General features: G+C 46.6%; 1 protein-coding gene across 1 annotated transcript in view; it reads left to right on the forward strand.

Annotated features, from left to right (window-relative positions):
- The window catches only part of LOC139548717 (mediator of RNA polymerase II transcription subunit 13-like), a 33471-nt gene extending 12011 nt beyond the window's left edge, over positions 1-21460 (forward strand). The window contains exons 9-30 of the mRNA XM_071358465.1: positions 3849-4547; positions 4743-4959; positions 5344-5374; positions 5528-5649; positions 7307-7394; positions 7509-7717; positions 12433-12632; positions 12731-13623; positions 13789-13956; positions 14780-15003; positions 15109-15304; positions 15505-15880; positions 16141-16351; positions 16505-16696; positions 16975-17198; positions 17308-17450; positions 19062-19220; positions 19356-19541; positions 19706-19851; positions 19959-20123; positions 20335-20435; positions 20569-21460. Of these exons, the coding sequence (XP_071214566.1) occupies positions 3849-4547; positions 4743-4959; positions 5344-5374; positions 5528-5649; positions 7307-7394; positions 7509-7717; positions 12433-12632; positions 12731-13623; positions 13789-13956; positions 14780-15003; positions 15109-15304; positions 15505-15880; positions 16141-16351; positions 16505-16696; positions 16975-17198; positions 17308-17450; positions 19062-19220; positions 19356-19541; positions 19706-19851; positions 19959-20123; positions 20335-20435; positions 20569-20701 (5083 nt within the window). The 3' untranslated portion in view covers positions 20702-21460. The remainder of the gene's footprint in view (positions 1-3848; positions 4548-4742; positions 4960-5343; positions 5375-5527; positions 5650-7306; positions 7395-7508; positions 7718-12432; positions 12633-12730; positions 13624-13788; positions 13957-14779; positions 15004-15108; positions 15305-15504; positions 15881-16140; positions 16352-16504; positions 16697-16974; positions 17199-17307; positions 17451-19061; positions 19221-19355; positions 19542-19705; positions 19852-19958; positions 20124-20334; positions 20436-20568) is intronic.
- Positions 21461-21669: the final 209 nt, after the last annotated feature.

Genomic DNA, 21669 nt, shown 5'->3' on the forward strand with positions numbered 1-21669 from the left:
CCCTCTAGCACCAGGGTCAGCGCACTCTCAAATGCTGTTTTTTTTGCCATCATTGTAAGCCTGCCACACACACACACACTATACGATACATTTATTAAACATAAGAATGAGTGTGAGTTTTTCACAATCTGGCTTGTGCGAAGTGACAAAGAGCTCTTATTAGGACCAGGGCACAAATAATAATATTTTAAATATAATTTTGCTCTTTATTTAGCCATCTTACATATAAAACTTTATTTGTTAATCGAAAATTGTGAATAACTCAACACAGGTTAATGAGAAGGATGTGCTTGAAAGGATGCACATACCTCTGCAATGTTTGGTTATATTAGAGAGAGTCTCCGTCTTAAATCATTTTCCACACACAGTCTGTGCCTGTATTTAGTTTTCATGCTAGTGAGGGCCGGGAATCCACACATATAGGTACGTGGTTGCAAAGGGAATCAGTGTCTTAACAGTGTGTTTTGCCAAGGCAAGTTACTCTGAGCGCAGCCCTATGCAGACATCTGGTAGTAGCTTCTGATTAAATTCAATTTTCACAGAACCGCTTGTTGCAATTTCGACGAGGCTTTCTTGTTCAGATATCGGTAAGTGCACTGGAGGCAGGGCATGAAAAGGATAACGAATCCAGTTGTTTGTGTCATCTTTTTTGGGAAAGTACCCGTGTAATTGCACACCCAACTCACTCAGGTGCTTCACTACAGTACCTTGCAAAAGTATTCATCCCCCTTGGTGTTTTTCCAATTTTGTTGCATTACAAGCTGTAATTTAAAATGATTTTGATTTCATGTAATGAACATAAACAAACTAGTCAAAATTGGTGAAGGGAAATGAAAGAAGTTACTTATTTAAAAAAGTTTAAAAAATGGAAAAGTGATGCATGCATATGTATTCACCCCCTTTGCTATGAAGACCCTAAATAAGATCTGGTGCAACCAATTACCTTCAGAAGTCACATAATTAGTTAGATTGCACACAGGTGGACTTTAAGTGTCACATGATCTGAGTAAAAATACACCTGTTCTGAAAGGCCTCAGAGTCTGCAACACCTCTAAGCAAGGGGCACCACCAATCAAGCGGCACTATGAACACCAAGGAGCTCTACAAACAGGGCAGGGACGAAGTTGTGAAGAAGTACAGATCAGGGTTGGGTTATAAAAAAAAATATCAGAATAAACTTTGAACATCCCATGGAGCACCATTTTAAATCCATTATTAAAATATGGAAAGAATATGACACCACAACAAACATGCCAAGAGGGCCGCCCACCAAAACTCACGGACCAGGCAAGGTTATCCATAGGACCACTTTAAGCCGTACAATCCACGGAGCTGGGCTTTACGGAGGAGTGGCCAGAAAAAGCCATTGCTTAAAGACAAAAATAAGCAAACACATTTTGGTGTTTGCCAAAAGGCATGTGGGAGACTCCCCAAACATATGGAAGAAGGTACTCTGGTCAGATGAGACTAAAATTGAGCTTTTTGGCCATCAAGGAAAACACTATGTCTGGCGCAAACCCAACACCTCTCATCACCCCGAGAACATTATGGTGGCAGCATCATGCTGTGGGGATGTTTTTCGGCAAGAACTGGGAAACTGGTCAGATTTGAAGGAATGATGGATGGCGCTAAATACAGGGAAATTCTTTAGGGAAACCTGTTTCAGTCTTCCAGAGATTTGAGACTGGGACGGAGATTCACCTTCCAGCAGGACAATAACCCTAAGCATACTGCTAAAGCAACACTTGAGTGGTTTAAAGGGAAACATTTAAATGTCATGGAATGGCCTAGTCAAAGCCCAGACCTCAATCCAATTGAGAATCTGTGGTATGACTTAAACATTGCTGTACACCAGCGGAACCCATCCAACTTGAAGGCGCTGGAGCAGTTTTACCTTGAAGAATGTGCAAAAATCCCAGTGGCTAGATGTACCAAGCTTATAGAGACACATACCCCAAGAGACTTGCAGCTGTAATTGCTGCAAAGGTGGCTCTACAAAGTATTGACTTTGGGGGGGTGAATAGTTATGCATGCTCAAGTTCTATTTTTTGTCTTATTTCTTGTTTCACAATAAAAAATTGGTAGGCATGTTGTGTAAATCAAATGATACAACCCCCCCCCCCCCCCCCAAAAAAAAAAATCTATTTTAATTCCAGGTTGTAAGGCAACAAAATAGGAAAAATGTCAACGAATGAATATTCAATGAATATTTTTGCAAGCCACTGTATATCACATTTGACATTGTCCGTAAGCTTGAGTTCATTTACACAAATCATACAATGATTGAAAGACCTGTCTGTTGTCCTTGTTGATGCAGATAGAGAAGATTTTCACTAGTGTCCAAAACATATCTTAAGCTGTCATGCATTCCTTTGGCAGCAAGAGCCTCTCGGTGGATGCTGTAGTGTACCCAAGTGGCGTCAGGAGCAACTGCTTACACGCACGTTACCACTCCACTATGTCTCCCTGTTATGGCTTTTGCGCCATCAGTAGTACAGATACCAACACATCTTGACCACCAAAGTCCATTTGATGTCACAAAGCTCTCCAGTACTTTAAAAAATCATTTCCAGTGGTTTGCAGAAGAGGTCTTCCTTAATTGACCCACCCATAAACGTAACGGCCATATACCAGGAGCTGTGCCAGGCCTGCCACGTTTGTTGACTCATCCAGCTGTAAAGCATAGAATTCACTGGCTTGTATGCGAAGCAGTAATTGTTTCAAAACATCTCCTGCCATGTTGCTGATGCATTGTGAAACAGTGTTTGATGAAGGCATTGTTAGTATAGTTTTTTGGGGCCTTTTCCCCCAGCCGTATCTGCGGCAACAGGAAGAATTAAGTCCCCCACATTAGTATGGGACTTGCCTGTCCTAGCCACTCGGTAGCTCACCATATAAGACGCTGCTAGCTCCTTATTAATGGTATCTGTTGCTTTTATACATGTCTTACTACTTGAAAGTCATCTTAATTCTCTCAAACTCCCGTGACTTATTTTTTAAATGGGCATGTTTTTGTTTCTAAATGTCTGCGCAAGAGTGAAGGTTTCATCGAGTTGTGAGATAGTACCTTTGCACCTATAACACACTGACTGAGGAAAGGCACTACTCCCAATATAAGTGAACCCCAAATCGATGTAGTTCTCATCGTATTTGCGCCTCTCCGATGGTCCAACGTCCCTGTCTGTAAGGTGCTTTCCCGGGTAAGGGGGCAGTAGCTCTTCGGCTGCATCAGATCACAACTGTCAGTGTCCATGCTAGCTGGGCTAACAACAAATGTAGAATTACTAATGCTAGCATTGGATGTGCTCGTGGAAGCAGAACAACTTGTCATCGACAGGTGCAGGTGTCGTACTGCTGGTAGTAGCAGTACTACCAGTAGAGCTGGTATGTGTGTGTATGGATGCGGGCCTTGCTTTTTCTTTTTTTACTATTCACCCATTTTCGAGCAAACGGAATGAGCAGCAGCTACGTTTGGCTACATACGGACCGTTAGTAGAATTCCCGCGAGAGAGTAATGTTTAATGTGTTTGGATGTTAATTATTTGACTAGGCTACCTGTATTTGACATTGTGGTGTTTATTTCGCTGAACACTAGATGGTTTAATTTTATTTTTGGCAGTGAAACGAGGCTACTCAAGCAAGGAAAAAACCTCACCCAAATGTATAGCCCCGTTGGAAAATATAAATGGACTGTTTGAAAATGTAAAAAATAAAAATATATATCACTTTTATTTGGCGTACCCCAGTTTGGGAATGCATGCTTTAGGGGATATGATTTAATCACAGACACCTTGGAAGTGAACATTCAGTAAATTGCTATTCAAATAATTTGTCTCTCTTTACCCCAGGCATAAAAACCAGAAACAACGATCAGGCAGCACCTCAGGAAACCCCCCGTCGGTGGGCCAGCCCTCACAGCCGCTGCCCAAACACAAGCTGGGCGAGAAGCTGGAGAAGGGGGAGAAGCAGCAGAAGAGGCCCCAGACACCCTTCCACCACCGCAGCTATGTGTTTGAGGAGCAGGCCATGGAGCCCCGGAGGCTGTGTATGAGAACCCAGGATGAGGGCCCCTACCCCAGCCTGCACCACGTGGACACGGCCCCTTCCAAAGCCCCCATGTTGCACACCCACAGGCCCCTCCAAGACCTGGCCGGCTCCCCCCAGCCCCCTCCTCTCAGCCCCCACCCCTGCGAGCGCGGGGAGGAAGACCCTGGGGCCATGAAGAGCTCCTCCACACCCATCCACCAACACTTTTATCCCCCCTCCTCCGAGCCCTGCCTGCTGCCCCAAAAGACCTCGTCTGACGAGCCCCACCTGGAGCCCCTGCCTCTGCCTTTCCCCCCTGCCTACCCTGATTCCCTGGAACCCACTGTCTATGTGGGATCAGCCATCAACCCCAACGAAGACTCGGCCCACAACCCCTGGAAGTACTTCAACCTGCCACGGAAGAAGACCTCAGACTTCTTCACACCACTGTTGCCTGTGGACAAACTACAGGATGACTCCGGGGAAGGAGGAGGACAGGAGAACATTGTCTCTGTCACAGAGTGAGTACACTACCCCTCCTCTCTTTCAACATGTAATGATAAACCTTACTATAAGCACTAAGGTGATGAGTGGCTATGATAGATATTTGGTTTCTCCCACTCTCTCTGTGTACATCCACTTGGAGCATTATATATGCAGTTTCCCCTCCTTTCACATGACTCTCTGATCATCTATGTAACATTGTCTCCTCTCAGATTGATGTCTGGCTCTGGCAGGCCTCTGAAGGTGTCTGAAGACCTGGTGAGGACCTACACCCAGAGGAGGAACAGCCACCTAGCGGCTGCCATGGCTGACGAGGACCAGGAGGAGGAACCAGACCCCTACGCCTTCGTGGAGGGAGACGAGGAGTTCACTTTCACTGACAAGAAGGACAAACCTGGCTCGGACAGAGAGACCAGCAAGAGACACAAGGTGAGTATCAAACATGAGTTTCTAATAATTAATTCCATAGTTATCCCTAAACACTTTTCCTAATCTTACCTAATGTGGTAGGATTTGTTAGTTCAGTTGACTGATGTGTATACTTCGCCTTTGCTTATGGGATGGTGTAGCACAGTGGTTCCCAACCTTTTTTGCTTACTGTACCACCAACTGAATTTTGCTTTGCCCGTAGTACCCCTGAAGTACTCCCTCGTGCATTTTACCAGTAAGCTTATGGCCTCATGAGTCTTCTCAAAGTACCCCTTGTGGATAGACAAGTACCCCCCAGGGGTCTTAGTACCCCTGGTTGGGAACCACTGATGTAGCAGATGCTAAGAGAATAACACGTTTTCTGCTGGTGTTTGTTTCTCTTAGGGTGACGATGGCAGTGGGACCTCAGCAGATGGTGAGCATTTCCTTCTTGTTGGAGAGTTTGTTTTAATCACTTTTGTATAACTATAAAAGATTGGAATGTCAATAAAATGGTCATCCAGAGTGGTTACTGAGGGGGCTTCCTTTGTTGTCTGTCTTCTCTCTCCCTGTGTGTGTGTGTGTGCAGATGGTCAGGGTGCAGCTGGTGGAAAGCCTGTACCCTCCACCAGCCTCATCCATGAGACAGACCTGGCTGTGTCCATCAACGACCTGGACAACCTCTTCAACTCAGACGAAGATGAGCTAGCGGTCAGTAGAGTATACAGTGCCTCTAGAAAGTATTCATTCCCTTTGACATAATCCACATTTTGTTGTGCTACAGCCTGAATTCAAAATAGATTCAATACAAATTCTCGCCCATCTACACACACTACCCCATATTGACAAAGTTAAAACATGTTTTTAGAGATTTCAGCAAATTAAATGCACTCCTTTGCTATGACAGTCCAAATTGAGATCAGGCGCATCAAATTTCCTTTGATCATCCTTGATGTTACTACAACTTGATTGGAGTCCACCAATGGCCAATTTAGTTGATTTTAGAAAGAAACACACCTGTCTATATAAGGTCCCACAGTTGACAGTGCATGTAAGAACCGATACTACACAATTAAGTTGAATCAACTGTCAGTAGATGTCGGAGACAGAATTGTGATTAGGCAAGGTATAAAATCATTTCTAGAGTGTTGAAAAATTGGAACTACCCAGACTCTGGATAGAGTTGGCTGTCTGACCAAACTGAGCAACCTGGCAAGAAGTACCTTGGTCAGGGAGGTGGCCAAGAACCCAATGAACACTCTGACAGAACTACGGAGTTCCTTGGCTGAGATGGGAGAACCTGCCAGAAGGACATCGGTCTCTACAGTCTATACAGCCTTTCAGCAATCTGGGCTTTATGGAAGAGTGGCAAGACAGAAGCCACTCCTGAGGAAAAAGGCACATGACAGCACAACTGGAATTTGTAAAAAGGCATGTGAAAGACTGAGCATAAGGCAAAATATAATGTGGTCCGATGAAGTAAAACATTTACTATTTTGCCTGAATGCAAAGCGCTATGTCTGGAGAAAACCAAGCACAGCTCATCACACATCTAACACCATCCCTACTGTGAAGCATGGTGGTGTCAGCATCATGCTATGGGGATGCTTTTCAGCGGCAGGGACTGGAAGACTAAGGATAGATGGGGGAAATGAATGTAGCCAAATACAGGTAAATCCTTGATAAGAACCTGCTTTATTGTGCAAACAACCTTAGACTGTGGCAAAGATTTACCTTCCAACGGGACAACAACTCCAAGCATACAGCCAAAGCAAGGCTGGATTGGCTTCAGAACAAGAATGTGAAAGTCCTTGAGTTGCCCAGCCAAAGCCCAGACTTGAATCTCATTGAAAATCTGTGGAATGACTTGAAGATTGCTGTCCACTGCTGCTCCCCATCTAACTTAACAGAGCTTGAGAAAATCCCCCAATCCAGCTGTGCAAAGAGGATACAGACATACCCATGACGACTCAAATCTGTAATCGCCGCCAAAGGTGCTTCTACAAAGTATTGACTCTGGGGTGTGAATACTTATTTAAATGAGATTTACAAAAATTCCTCAAAACATTTGTTACTTTATCATGGGAAATTGTATGTAGATGGGTGGGGGGGAAAATATTTTATCAATTTTTGAATTCGGGCTGTAACAACAATGTGGAATAAGTTAAGAGGTATGAATACTTACTGAAGGCACTGTAGTTATCATCTACACGGGGGGGACATCGTTTGGATTACATATCCTTTTGTCTGTTTCCATATCCCCCGTTGATACTTTGCTAACAGAACATTGTGTAAAGTCTTAAAAAATATCTCTACATGTTTTGATCAAAGCCTGTTTAAAACATTCTAAATGTTCTGTCCCCAACAGCCTGGATCCAGGAGAGCAGGAGTTAATGGAGACAAGTTTGGCAGTAAGGAACACAAAACATCAAATCTGGACCCTCTGTCCTGCATAAGTATGTCCCCTTTCTCCAATACCTTCCTTAAAGTTCCTCTTTAGGTCATCACTGTATCCTACATTAATTTACCAAACAATGGGGTGATTATTCCGTTCACCTTCCTGTCCCCAGGCTCAGCTGACCTGCACAAGATGTTCCCCACCCCTCCCTCCCTGGAGCAGCACATCATGGGCTACTCCCCCATGAACACTGGGGGGAAGGACTATGGTGGCCTGGAGGCTGGGGTGGGCCTCACTCTGCTGGATGGGAGCCAGTTTAGCAGCCACTACAAGATGGAGGTGGAGGAAGGCTTCTGCAGCCCCAAGCCTTCTGAGATCAAGGTAACTTAAAGGCCCAATGCAGCCATTTTCATCTCGATATCAAATCATTTCAGGGTGATAATTAAGTACCTTACTGTTATTGTTTTCAATTAAAATGGTCAAAAATCAAATCAAATTTAGTTTGTCACGTGCCGAATACAACAGCTGTAGACATGACAGTGAAATGCAGTTTTAAGAAAATAACTTTAAAAAGTAAGATTAAAAATAACATGTATAAAGAGCAGCAGTAAATGAACAATAGCGGCGCTATATACAGTGGGTACCGGTACAAGGTCAATGTGCGGGGGCACCAGTGGCGAGGTAATATGTACATGTAGAGTTATTAAAGTGACTATGCATAGATAATAACAGAGTAGCTGCAGTGTAGAAGAGGGGGGAGCAATGCAAATAGTCTTGGTATCCATTTGATTAGATGTTCAGGAGTCTTATGGCTTGGGGGTAGAATCTGTTTAGAAGACCTTTGGACCTAGACTTGGTGCTCCGGTACTGCTTGCTGTGCGGTAGCAGAGAGAACAGTCTATGGCTAAGGTGGCTGGAGTCTGACAATTTTTAGGTCCTTCCTCTGACACTGCCTGGTATAGAGGTCCTGGATGGCAGGAAGCTTGGCCCCAGTGGTGTACTGGGCCGTACGCACTATCCTCTGTAGTGCCTTGCGGTCGGAAGCTGAGCAGTTGCCATACCCAGGCAGTGATGCAACCAGTCAGGATGTTCTCGATGGTGCAGCTGTAAAACCTTTTGAGGATCTGAGGACCCATGCCAAATCTTTTCAGTCTCCTGAGGGGGAATAGGTTTTGTTGAGCCCTCTTCACGACTGTCTTGGTGTGCTTGGACCTTGTTAGTTTGTTGATGTGAGAACAAGTTGAGAACTTGAAGCTCTCAACCTGCTCCACTACAGCCCCGTCGATGAGAATGGGGGTGTGCTCTGTCTTCCTTTTTCTGTAGTCCACAGTCATCTCCTTTTGTCTTGATCACGTTGAGGGAGAGGTTGTTGTCCTTGCACCACACGGTCAGGTCTCTGACCTCCCTATAGGCTGTCTCATCATTGTCTGTGATCAGGCCACTGTTGTCATCGGCAAACTTAATGATGGTGTTGGAGTCGTGCCTGGCCGTGCAGTCATGAGTGAACAGGGAGAACAGAAGGGGACTGAGCACGCACCCTTGAGGGGCCCCTGTGTTGAGGATCAGGGCGGCAGATATGTTGTTGCCTATCCTTACCACCCGGGGGTGGCCCGTCATGGAAGTCCAGGATCCAGTTGCAGAGGGAGGTGTTTAGTCCCAGGGTCCTTAGCTTATTGATGAGCTTTAAGCGCACTATGGTGTTGAACACTGAGTTGTAGTCAATGAATAGCATTCTCACATAGGTGTTCCTTTTGTCCAGGTGGGAAAGGGCAGTGTGGAGTGCAATAGAGATTGCATCATCTGTGGATCTGTTAGGGCGGTATGCAAATTGGAGTGGGTCTAATATTTCTGGGATAATGGTGTTGATGTTTATTTTATTTTTATTTTTTTTCACCTTTATTTAACCAGGTAGGCTAGTTGAGAACAAGTTCTCATTTGCAACTGCGACCTGGCCAAGATAAAGCATAGCAGTGTGAACAGACAACACAGAGTTACACATGGAGTAAACAATAAACAAGTCAATAACATGGTAGAAAAAGAAAAAAAAAAGAGAATCTATATACAATGTGTGCAAAAGGCATGAGGTAGGCAATAAATCGAATAATTACAATTTAGCAGATTAACACTGGAGTGATAAATCATCAGATGATCATGTGCAAGAAGAGATACTGGTGTGCAAAAGAGCAGAAAAGTAAATAAATAAAAGCAGTATGGGGGGTGAGGTAGGTAAATTGGGTGGGTAGTTTACAGATGGACTATGTACAGCTGCAGCGATCGGTTAGCTGCTCGGATAGCAGATTTTTAAAGTTGTTGAGGGAGATAAAAGTCTCCCAACTTCAGAGATTTTTGCAAATCGTTCCAGTCGCAGGCAGCAGAGAACTGGAAGGAAAGGCGTCCAAATGAGGTTTTGGCTTTAGGGATGATCAGTGAGATACACCTGCTGGAGCGCGTGTTGCGGGTGGGTGTAGCCATCGTGACCAGTGAACTGAGATAAGGCGGCACTTTACCTAGCATAGCCTTGTAGATGACCTGGAGCCAGTGGGTCTGACGACGAACATGTAGCGAGGGCCAGCCGACTAGGGCATACAGGTCGCAGTGGTGGGTCGTATAAGGTGCTTTAGTAACAAAACGAATGGCACTGTGATAAACTGCATCCAGTTTGCTGAGTAGAGTATTGGAAGCTATTTTGTAGATGACATCGCCGAAGTCGAGGATCGGTAGGATAGTCAGTTTTACTAGGGTAAGTTTGGCGGCGTGAGTGAAGGAGGCTTTGTTGCGGAATAGAAAGCCGATTCTTGCTTTGATTTTGGATTGGAGATGTTTGATATGAGTCTGGAAGGAGAGTTTGCAGTCTAGCCAGACACCTAGGTACTTATAGATGTCCACATATTCTAGGTCGGAACCGTCCAGGGTGGTGATGCTAGTCGGGCGTGCGGGTGCAGGCAGCGAACGGTTGAAAAGCATGCATTTGGTTTTACTAGCGTTTAAGAGCAGTTGGAGGCCACGGAAGGAGTGTTGTATGGCATTGAAGCTCGTTTGGAGGTTAGATAGCACAGTGTCCAAGGAAGGGCCGGAAGTATATAGAATGGTGTCGTCTGCATAGAGGTGGATCAGGGAATCGCCCGCAGCAAGAGCAACATCATTGATGTATACAGAGAAAAGAGTCGGCCCGAGAATTGAACCCTGTGGTACCCCCATAGAGACTGCCAGAGGACCGGACAACATGCCCTCCGATTTGACACACTGAACTCTGTCTGCAAAGTAGTTGGTGAACCAGGCAAGGCAGTCATTAGAAAAACCGAGTCTACTGAGTCTGCCGATAAGAATATGGTGATTGACAGAGTCGAAAGCCTTGGCCAGGTCGATGAAGACGGCTGCACAGTAATGTCTTTTATCGATGGCGGTTATGATATCGTTTAGTACCTTGAGCGTGGCTGAGGTGCACCCATGACCGGCTCGGAAACTGGATTGCACAGCGGAGAAGGTACGGTGGGATTCGAGATGGTCAGTGATCTGTTTGTTGACTTGGCTTTCGAAGACCTTAGATAGGCAGGGCAGGATGGATATAGGTCTGTAACAGTTTGGGTCCAGGGTGTCTCCCCCTTTGAAGAGGGGGATGACCGCGGCAGCTTTCCAATCCTTGGGGATCTCAGATGATACGAAGGAGAGGTTGAACAGGCTGGTGATAGGGGGTGCGACAATGGCGGCGGACAGTTTCAGAAATAGGGGGTCCAGATTGTCAAGCCCAGCTGATTTGTATGGGTCCAGGTTTTCCAGCTCTTTCAGAACATCTGCTATCTGGATTTGGGTAAAGGAGAAGCTGGGGAGGCTTGGGCGAGTAGCAGCGGAGGGGGCGGGGCTGTTGGCCAAGGTTGGAGTCGCCAGGAGGAAGGCATGGCCAGCCATTGAGAAATGCTTGTTGAAGTCTTCGATTATCACGGATTTATCGGTGGTGACCGTGTTACCTAGCCTCAGTGCAGTGGGCAGCTGGGAGGAGGTGCTCTTGTTCTCCATGGACTTTACAGTATCCCAGAACTTTTTGGAGTTAGAGCTACAGGATGCAAATTTCTGCTTGAAAAAGCTGGCCTTTGCTTTCCTGACTGACTGCGTGTATTGGTTCCTGACTTCCCTGAACAGTTGCATATCGCGGGGGCTCTTCGATGCTATTGCAGTTCGCCACAGGATGTTTTTGTGCTGGTCGAGGGCAGTCAGGTCTGGAGTGAACCAAGGGCTATATCTGTTCTTGGTTCTGCATTTTTTGAACGGAGCATGCTTGTCTAATATGGTGAGGAAGTAACATTTAAAGAATGACCAGGCATCCTCAACTGACGGGATGAGGTCAATATCCTTCCAGGGTACCCGGGCCAGGTCGATTAGAAAGGCCTGCTCGCAGAAGTGTTTTAGGGAGCGTTTGACAGTGATGAGGGGTGGTCGTTTGACCGCGGACCCGTGGCGGATACAGGCGAGCCATGACCAGCCTTTCAAAGCACTTCATGGCTTCTAACCAAAGAGCAATTTCTCAAGCAAGAATTTTGTTAGGACTGTCTGGGAGTGGTTGGAGTGTGGTGCCTAATTGGATGAGCATAATGGGAGGGATATGTAACCTGAAAAATAGCCTTTATTAGCAGAGGTTTGAAATGGTCTTTGTTATTGGTCTATTAACTTGATGTCGCCAGGCATGCCAAAACTTCATCCCACCAAAACGGGCAGAATTTCCAGGTGGTCTTTTCAAACAGCTCTTACATTATCATTTTCACAGTATTATTTTAAGCACAGTAAAATCTCATTTTTAACTGCACTGGGCCTTTAACTGGCATTTCAACACTTCAGCCTAGCGTGGAAGTTCTCCATTTTAGTCATTTAGCAGGTACCCTTATCCAGAATGACTTGCGGTTAAGTACATTTTTCCCTCCGAGGTTATCCAAGCCGGTGCTTGTAGGAAAATACAAGTGCAAGGTTTTTTTTTAGGGGGGGGGGGTGGATAAGACTGACACACTGTCTATTCATGCTGGTCTCTGCTTCAATAGTTTTTCTTAGCTTAGACTTGCTGAAGTGTTAGTGGCTTATTTTCCTTCTCTTCCCACATATACCTCCAGGACTTCTCATTTGTTTATAAGTCAGAGGCGTGCAAGGCATTCACGGGCTGCTCCATGTTTGCGCCGCTGAAGATGCTGCCCAGTCAGTGTATGATGCCCATCAAGCTGCCAGAGGACTGTGTTTACACACCCAGCTGGAACATGGGCAAACTGGAGCTCATACCCCCTGTGCCAACCATGGGCCTCCTCACCAAAGACGGGTAACCAATCAGACTGGTCCACTTGAATTATGCAAGTCTCATATACCCAAATGTGTGTCAGGGGTTTTAATGTGTGTGCTGTTGTCTCCTTATTTCAGTAACATCCCCAGTGTGGAGCCAGACTACCAGAGCTACACACCGCAGACCCACACTCCCTTCATGTCCAACAGTGCCCCACCCAGCAACAGCGGCACGGGCATCCTGCCCTCCCCGGCCACACCCCGCTTCTCCGCCCCCACCCCACGCACTCCCCGTACCCCGCGCACCCCAAGAGGGCCTGCCAGTGTCCAGGGATCGCTCAAATACGACAACTCTGACCTCTACTCGCCCGCCTCCACCCCTTCCACTTGCCGACCTCTCAGCTCAGTGGAACCAGCCACTGTGCCCTCCATCCCTGAGGCCCACAGCCTCTACGTCACCCTCATCCTTTCTGAGTCCGTCATGAACCTCTTCAAGGACTGTAACTTTGACAGCTGCTGCGTGTGCGTGTGCAACATGAACATCCGTGGCGCTGATGTGGGCGTGTATCTTAACGACAACGGCGAGGCCCAGTACCCCTGCACTTGTGGTTTCAGCGCCGTGGTCAACCGTCGCTACGGCAGCTCGGCCGGTCTCTTCCTGGAGGATGAGCTGGACGTGGTGGGGCGTGGCTCGGATGCCGGCCGGGACTCTGAGAGGCGTTTCCAGGAGCTGCGCGCTGCCTCCCTTCACAGGATCGGCAACCCCACAGAGAGGCCCCCAGACGAGCTCATCCTGTTGCTGCAGGACCAGTGCACCAACCCATTCTCCCGCATGGCTGGGGTGGAGTACCCCAAGGCGTTGTCCTCCGGTCCCTCTCACTCTTCTCTACGGGTAGAGGAGAGGGACTGCTATAACGACTGCTACATGGCTCTGGAGCATGGCCGGCAGTTCATGGACAACATGTCAGGAGGCAAGGTGGACGAGGCGCTGGTTAAGAGCACGTGTCTACACAACTGGCCTAAACGCAAAGGTGAGTCTGCTCCTTCACTCATTGATAATGCACAAACTTGTTTCCCCTCCTACTTTTTACTTATTTTCCTCTCTTCCTACTCCTCTTATGTGAAACACAGTCTTCTTGGTTAGATGTATGTTTGTATGATGCCGAGCCTTCCCACACTCTTGTTTCTCCCTCCAGCTGCAGAAGTGAGCAGGCTGTTCTCTCAGGATGTGCTGCGGGTGCTGCTCTCCCTCCAGCCTGTACTCCAAGATGCCATCCAGAAGAAGAGAAGCGTACGTTCCTGGGGCGTTCAGGGACCTCTCACCTGGCAGCAGTTTCACAAGATGGCTGGCAGGGGATCCTACGGTAAACACAAGGACTTTAAAAATTAAGCATAAAGATCCAGGTTTTTTTCTGGATCAATAACAGGCTTAGGTGGTGGCCTGTCGGTGCGGCTGAATTGAATAGAATTCTTGCAATTCTATAAATGTCTCCATGGAGCTGAGAACTGAAGAAAAAAATGCAGATGTCGTGCTATTCCACTCCGTTTTGTCGTGGAGCTGAGAGAATTTTGCAGTTTAATACAAATTTCCTTAAATTTTACATTTTGTCATGGAGCTGACAAAACTTTGCCATTTGAAATATAATTTCCTGCAATCCATGAATTTTGACTTTGCTAATGCTGTGTTCTTTTGCTTAAACATGACAGAATCCATACTACTAAATTTTGTTCACCCTGATTGTCTAGCTTTTATTTTGGTGATTGTAGTTCTCAAATATAATATTATATAAAAATATATAGGTCCATTATCTTTTCTACATACTTTATATCTGGTTTAAGTTTACAAAAAGCATTTTCCATCCCTGGTATAACATGCGCTCTAAATATGTAAAGATCATATAGATTTATCAGGATTTTTTGGGTCAGAAACAAGTGTTTGTAATGTGATAACCTACATTTATTATTATTTTTTAACTTTTTTGTTGTTGCTCTGATCCAGAGCGACTTACAGGAGCAAATAGGTCTAAGTACCTTGCTCAAGGGCACATCAATATCTTTTTTTAACCTAGTCGATTCCAAACAGCCAACTTTTCAGTTACTGGCCCAGTGGTACTATCTGCTAGGTTACCTGCCGCCCTCAACTCCTTCTGCAATGAGTCTGACTGTCCCTGCTCTCTGAACCATTAGGCACTGACGAGTCTCCAGAGCCCCTCCCCATCCCTACCTTCCTGGTGGGCTATGAGTATGACTTTGTGGTGCTGTCGCCTTTCGGCCTGCCTTACTGGGAAAAGTTGCTGCTGGACCCCTTCGGCTCCCACAGGGACGTGGGATATGTTGTCATCTGTCCTGAGAATGAGGCTCTGCTCCGTGGGGCTAAGAGCTTCTTCAAGGACCTTACGGCCACGTACGAGGTAAGCAGACACACACTCTCACGCACATAGACAACCTCGATAGTCTAATAAAACATAAATGTTTGAGAAAATTGGTACATTTACCCATGTTTTTCCTCTTTGCAGGCCTGTCGACTGGGTCAGCACAGACCAATCTGCAAGACTCATGCAGATGGAATATTGCGGGTTGGTACAGCAGAGGGCAGGAACCGGGCAGAGCAGCCTCTCAGTGACTGGTTCCTCAAGATGGCCAGCAGTAACGGGAACAGCGAAGCCTTCAGCAAACTCAAACTGTACGCTCAAGTGTGCCGGCATGACCTGGGTACGTCTTCATTAGATTTGCTGTCTTCTATTTCAGGAGATTGTACTGAATAAGAGATGGGATCTCTTTTGGGTTTATAATTTTTGATGTGGCTTGTATAAGAAGCAAATATATAAATGTATTTTATTGGTTATTTTCTGAGTTAAGTTTAATATTTGACATTGGCAACTTTTTCTTTACTTATTTGTTACTCTCCTCAGCTCCATACCTGGCTGGACAGTCTCTGGACAGCTCTCTGTTGAACCAGCGTGGCCCCACTGTGGCCTCCCCCCAGTTCTCCTCCTCCCAGTCCCCCACGACCCCCTTCTCAGGTCCCCAGAGCGCCGCCACCAGCAGCAGCACTGCCCAGCCTGCCAACACCAACAGCACCCCACCCTCCTCCACAGGCCCCCAGGCAATGGGAGGGACAGGGGGGGTAGGAATGCCGTCGGCCAAGCCCAGCTCCTACACACCATATGGGACATCAGGCCTGCAGGGCAGCGTCTCCCAGAATGGGCCCCAGTCGGGTGCTCAGACTGCAGGGGAGAATGGCCCCACTGCCAACCAGCCCCAGGCCAGCACCGAGCCCGTAGAGACGTATGTAACCCCACCATCTTGCATCCTCTGGTTTAGTCACACTGAGTTTAAATGATTTTCTGTAGCACCACTTGTAGCCCTAAATTTGTAATTGACTCGCACTTGGAATAGTCTGAATTACGACTGCATAACCTTACCCATCTCTCCCATTTTTATGCACCAGACTTGTCTGGAAAATAACATTTGGCCTGCTAAATGTCTTTAATACTTAAAGCTAGTTGGCTGTTGGACCTTTGACGCAACTGCTGCTCTCTCTACAGCACATTAGAGAGAGACACGGTGGGCGTCCCTACAGACGGAGAGTCCCACGCTGTGACGTTCCCCCCGTCCATTGTGGTTTACATTGTGGACCCCTTCAGCTACGGGGAGAGGGACACCCACTCCAGTGTGTGGACGCTGGGTCTGCTGCGCTGCTATGTGGAGATGCTCCAGTTCCTGCCACCTCACATCAGAAACTCTGTGTCTGTGCAGGTAATGGAGGACTTGATACATGTAGCCAGACTGCAGACCATTCACATTTATGTTCAGCGCATTGGCTCTACAGACAAGTTATCTCAAACCCCTGTGGGGGTTGGTGTGTTTAAAAAGGCTGTTTCTAACAATATGCTGTGTTGTGTTGGTCAGATCATTCCCTGTCAGTACCTGTTGCAGCCTGTGCGCATTGAGGAGCGCCATCTGTACGGTCAGCATCTCAAGTCCCTGGCCTTCTCGGTGTTCACCCAGTGCAGACGACCCCTCCCCGGCAACACCAACATCAAGGCTCTGACGGGCTTCGGCCCAGGCCTGGCCATCGACATGGCACTGAGGAACACAGAGGTAAACAACACACCACACATAGGAAACTGCACAAAACCTCACAAATATTATTCCTGGATTGATTTAGACTGCTGATCGGTTTTAGAAACTGTCACAATGTGAATGGTCTGTTTAATATAACATCCTGGTCTTTGTCTAGTCCTTGCATATACCTTGATGATCCAAGAGACCACTGCTCTGTTGAATAAAGACAATGGCTTACTAAGTACAGCTTGCTAAGTGAAACATAAGGAACCATTGGTCTGACCCATGACCTTTTGACTTTTACACCTGTGCAGAGGCCAGAATGTCTGCGTCTGTACACACCACCGTTCATCCTGGCACCCGTCAAGGACAAGCAGACAGAGCTGGGGGAGACGTTCGGAGAGGCCTCTCAGAAGTACAATGTGCTGTTTGTGGGCTACTGCCTGTCGCATGACCAACGCTGGCTCCTAGCCTCCTGTACTGACCAATCAGGAGAGCTGCTGGAGACATGCATCATCAGCATCGACGTGCCTAACAGGTCAGTGACACACACGCACAACCTGCCAAATGGTAGACACTTGACATGCAAACAAATTCAATTCAGGAATCGTTCTCCTTCATGACTGTTTGTTGTGTCCTCTGTCCAGGGCTCGGAGGAAAAAGGGTTCAGCCAGACGACTGGGCCTGCAGAAGCTGTGGGAGTGGTGTCTAGGCTTGGTGCAGGTGACATCACTGCCCTGGAGGGTGGTGATTGGCCGCCTGGGCAGAATGGGCCACGGAGAGTTACGAGGTATGCCACACTAGTCCAAACTCCACCAGACGGGGGAGATATACACTGAACAAAAAATATAAGCGCAACATGTAAAGTGTTGGTCCCATGTTTCATGAGTTGAAATAAAAGATCTCCAAAAAAATTCACATGCACAAAAAGCTTATTTCTCTAAAAGTAATTACACAAGTTTGTCTCACCTGTTAGTGAGCATTTCTCCTTTGCCATGATAATCCATCCACCTGACAGGTGTGGCATATCAAGAACTGATTTAAACAGCATAATAATTACACAGGTGCACTTATTTTATTTCACCTTTATTTAACCAGGTAGGCCAGTTGAGAACAAGTTCTCATTTACAACTGCGACCATGCCAAGATAAAGCAAAGCAGTACGACACAAACAACACAGAGTTACACATGGGATAAGCAAACGTACAGTCAATAACACAATAGGAAAGTCTATATACACAGTGTGTGCAAATGAGGTAAGATTTGGCTAGTCCTTGCATATACCTTGATGATCCAAGAGACCCCTGCTGGGGACAATAAAAGGCCACTCTAAAATGTTCAGTTTTGTCACACAACACAATGCCACAGATGTCTCAAGTTGAGGGAGTAGGGAATTGGCATGTTGACTGTAGGAATGTCCTCCAGAGTTGTTGCCAAAGAATTGAATGTTAATTTTTCTACCATAAGCCGCCTCGTCGTTTTCGAGAATTGGCAGTACGTTCAGCCAGCCTCAGACCACATGTAACACGCCAGCCAAGGACCTCTACATCCTGCTTTTTCACCTGCGACATCATCTGAGACCAGCCATCCGGACAGCTGATAAAACTGGGTCTGCACAACCAAAGAATTTCTGCACAAACTCAGAAAACATTTCAGGGAAGCTCATCTGATTGCTCTTCGTCCTCACCAGGATCTTGACCGGACTGCGTTGTAACCGACTTTAGTGGGCAAATGCTCACCTTCGATGGCCACTGGCACGCTTGAGAAGAAGTGTGCTCTTCACAGATGATTCTGTTTCAACCGTACCTGGCAGATGACAGACAGCGTGCGTTGTGTGGGCGAGTGGTTTGCTGATGTCAACTTTGTGAACAGAGTGCCCCATGGTGGGGTTATGGTATGGGCAGGCATAAGCTGTGGACAACAAACACAATTGCATTTTATAGATATACAGGGACAAGATCTTGAGGCCCATTTGTCGTGTCATTCATCCTCCACCATCACCTCATTGTTCAGCATGATAATGCACGGCCCCATGTTCGCAAGTATCTGTACACACTTCCTTGAAGCAGAAAATGGCCCAGTTCTTCCATTCCCTGCATAATCACCAGACATGTCACCCTTTGAGCATGTTTGGTATGCTCTGTATCGACGTGTAAAACATGTTCCAGTTCCAGCCAATATCCAGCAACTTCGCACAGCCATTGAAGTGGTTTTCTCAAGGTATCTGTGACCAACAGATTCATATCTGTATTCCCAGTCATGCGCAATCCAATTGACTGATTTCCTCATATGAACTGTGACTCAAAATCTTTGAAATTGTCACGTGTTGCATTTATATTTTTGTTCAATATATATATTGTTGTGCCCTGACTGACGACACCTATCTCCCTCTGTTTTCCAGATTGGAGTATTCTGCTGAGCAGAAGGAACCTGCAGTCTCTCAGCAAGCGCCTCAAGGAGACCTGCAGGATGTGTGGCATCTCTGCCGCAGACACTCCCAGCATCCTCAGCGCCTGCCTGGTCGCCATGGAGCCTCAGGGCTCCTTTGTCATCATGCCAGGTAAAAACTAACAAAAGTTGAACCTTGAGTGATGGCAGCACAATGCGGCCATGCTTCCCCCGTCTGAGTCCACTGAGTTTCCTGAAATGTTTTTGTGATGTCTGTATCGTGTTAACCCCTCTCTCTGCTGTGTAGACTCTGTGTCGACAGGCTCAGTGTTCGGCCGCAGCACCACTCTGAACATGCAGACGTCCCAGCTGAGCACTCCTCAGGACACGTCCTGCACCCACATCCTGGTGTTCCCCACCTCGGCCATGGTGCAGGTGAACAACGGCACCACCGAACAGAACCTAGACATCGCCTTCAACCCCATAAACCCTGGTCAGTAACACACACACACTGTAGATGTTGATGCATTTCTAGGCTCTGGCTGTAGTCTGTCTCTACACAGGGCGACGTTACCCGAAACAGGGAGACAGAGCAGCTCTGTCTAAGCTACTGGGATATAGTCTTGAATGACTCTTTGTGTTTATCGCTCTCCATAGATGGTTCAGATGGGATGGGCATCTTTGACCTGTTTGATAACGACATGGTGGACCCTGACCTCATCAACATCCTGCCTAACTCCCCCACCACCTCCCCTGTTCACTCCCCGGGTGGACACTATCACCAGGGGGGAGATGGCAGCAAGGTAAGCCCCTCTCTGCCCCTACACAACACTACCAGCAGGAGTATGCTTACCTGACTACTGGTAAATGAAGGTTGAATAAGGATTGGTGGTGTCCCTGTGTGTTCCAGGGCCAAAGCACAGACCGTATGGAGTCCCATGAGGAGGCCCTGAACATCCTGCAGCAGCCTATGGCTCTGGGCTACTTCATCTCCACAGCCAAGGCTGGCCCCCTGCCTGACTGGTTCTGGTCAGCCTGCCCCCAGGCACAGAACCAGTGCCCACTGTTCCTCAAGGTACCTATCTACCGCTCCTCTGACAGTTAAACTGCTCGCAATGGCTTTTGTTCTTCTCGGGTCCTAAAACTCAGCAGCACATTTATGCGTTACTTAAATGTGTACTTGATCAGGAGTCCTGTCATTTGAATGTTTCCCTTTTCTAATGTAACTGGTGCGATGTTCAGGTGTTCTTCTAGCTGACCTCTTGTCGTCTGTCGTCCCTCCCCAGGCCTCCCTGCACCTCCACGTGTCTTCGGTCCAATCAGACGAGCTCCTCCACAGCAAACACTCCCACCCTCTGGACTCCAACCACACCTCAGATGTGCTCAGGTACACTGCTCAAATGGAATGGAAGCCAAATGAAATAACAAATGGACAATACATTGATTTGATAGGCAGAAAAAATGGGTGAATTTAATGTATATTTAGTTATACCTAGTGATGTGCTCTCTTCCCCTGAAAGGTTTGTGCTGGAGCAGTACAACGCCCTCTCCTGGCTGACGTGTGACCCTGCCACTCAGGACCGGCGCTCCTGTCTGCCTGTTCACTTTGTGGTGCTCAACCAGATGTACAACTTTATCATGAACATGCTCTGAACAAGGATATCAAGGGGGATCTATGGACCTCATCATGAAACAAATGGTAGGGGATTCCCTGAAGTGGATGGACCCTCAACACTGCAGGTTGGGGGCATGGCCATAAGGAATCTCCCCCCCAGCCAGCTGCTCCATGGCAGCACTGGAGGTGTCCTAGCCTATCAATCAAATGCCAAGTGTCCATTTTGGATGATGAGGGACTTTTCATAAAGGAGAATAGTCTTTTTAATAATCTTAGATTTCAATCTTCTGATAATTTTATCTTAATGAAATGCCTGCATATATATATATATATATTATTTATTGTAAGTTTTTAAATGTGTCATTTGTATTTCTTTATCTTTTATATATAAAACATCTAAAGGTTGTGTATTGCCATTTCACTTTAAAAGGAATTGGTTTAAAATGTAAAGTAATTTTCTCAATTACAAAACCAAAACCCGCTCAAGTGAATTTGCTGTAGGCCGCTTTTAGAGTAATATTTTTTCAAAGGGTATTGCCCTGATGTACAGATTTAAGTAGGCTGGGCATTTATATCCTCTCCTTTTGAGTGGACATGATTTACAGCTCAGCCAAAGTGGCGGAGTCTGTTGCACAGTAATTCAATGCATTCAGATAAATGGGATATGAGGTACAGGTTGTCAGATTATATATTTTATATGACAGATTTAGAGAATTGTGTGTATATGTGTGTACATATAAATGTGTGCCGCTACAGATGGTGCAGCTTCTGTTTTAGGAATAAAGTGCGTCTACCTATCCAATTGTTTTGTCTCTTATGGAAACATTGCAGTGTTGAGGAATGGAGCAATTTCTTCCGGTACGAAGTTCTAGCCCTTGCTTGTTAAAATCTAACTCAGAATGCAAATGTTACCTCTGTCCTTGTTAGCCACACCCTCACTGCTGGGTGAGGGTTGGATTGGCACATTAATGAGATGTTGTTTTAGGGGTTGACAGTGCCATGGCTG

This window comes from Salvelinus alpinus, chromosome 22 (assembly GCF_045679555.1).
Source record: "Salvelinus alpinus chromosome 22, SLU_Salpinus.1, whole genome shotgun sequence".
Classification (NCBI taxonomy): domain Eukaryota; kingdom Metazoa; phylum Chordata; class Actinopteri; order Salmoniformes; family Salmonidae; genus Salvelinus; species Salvelinus alpinus.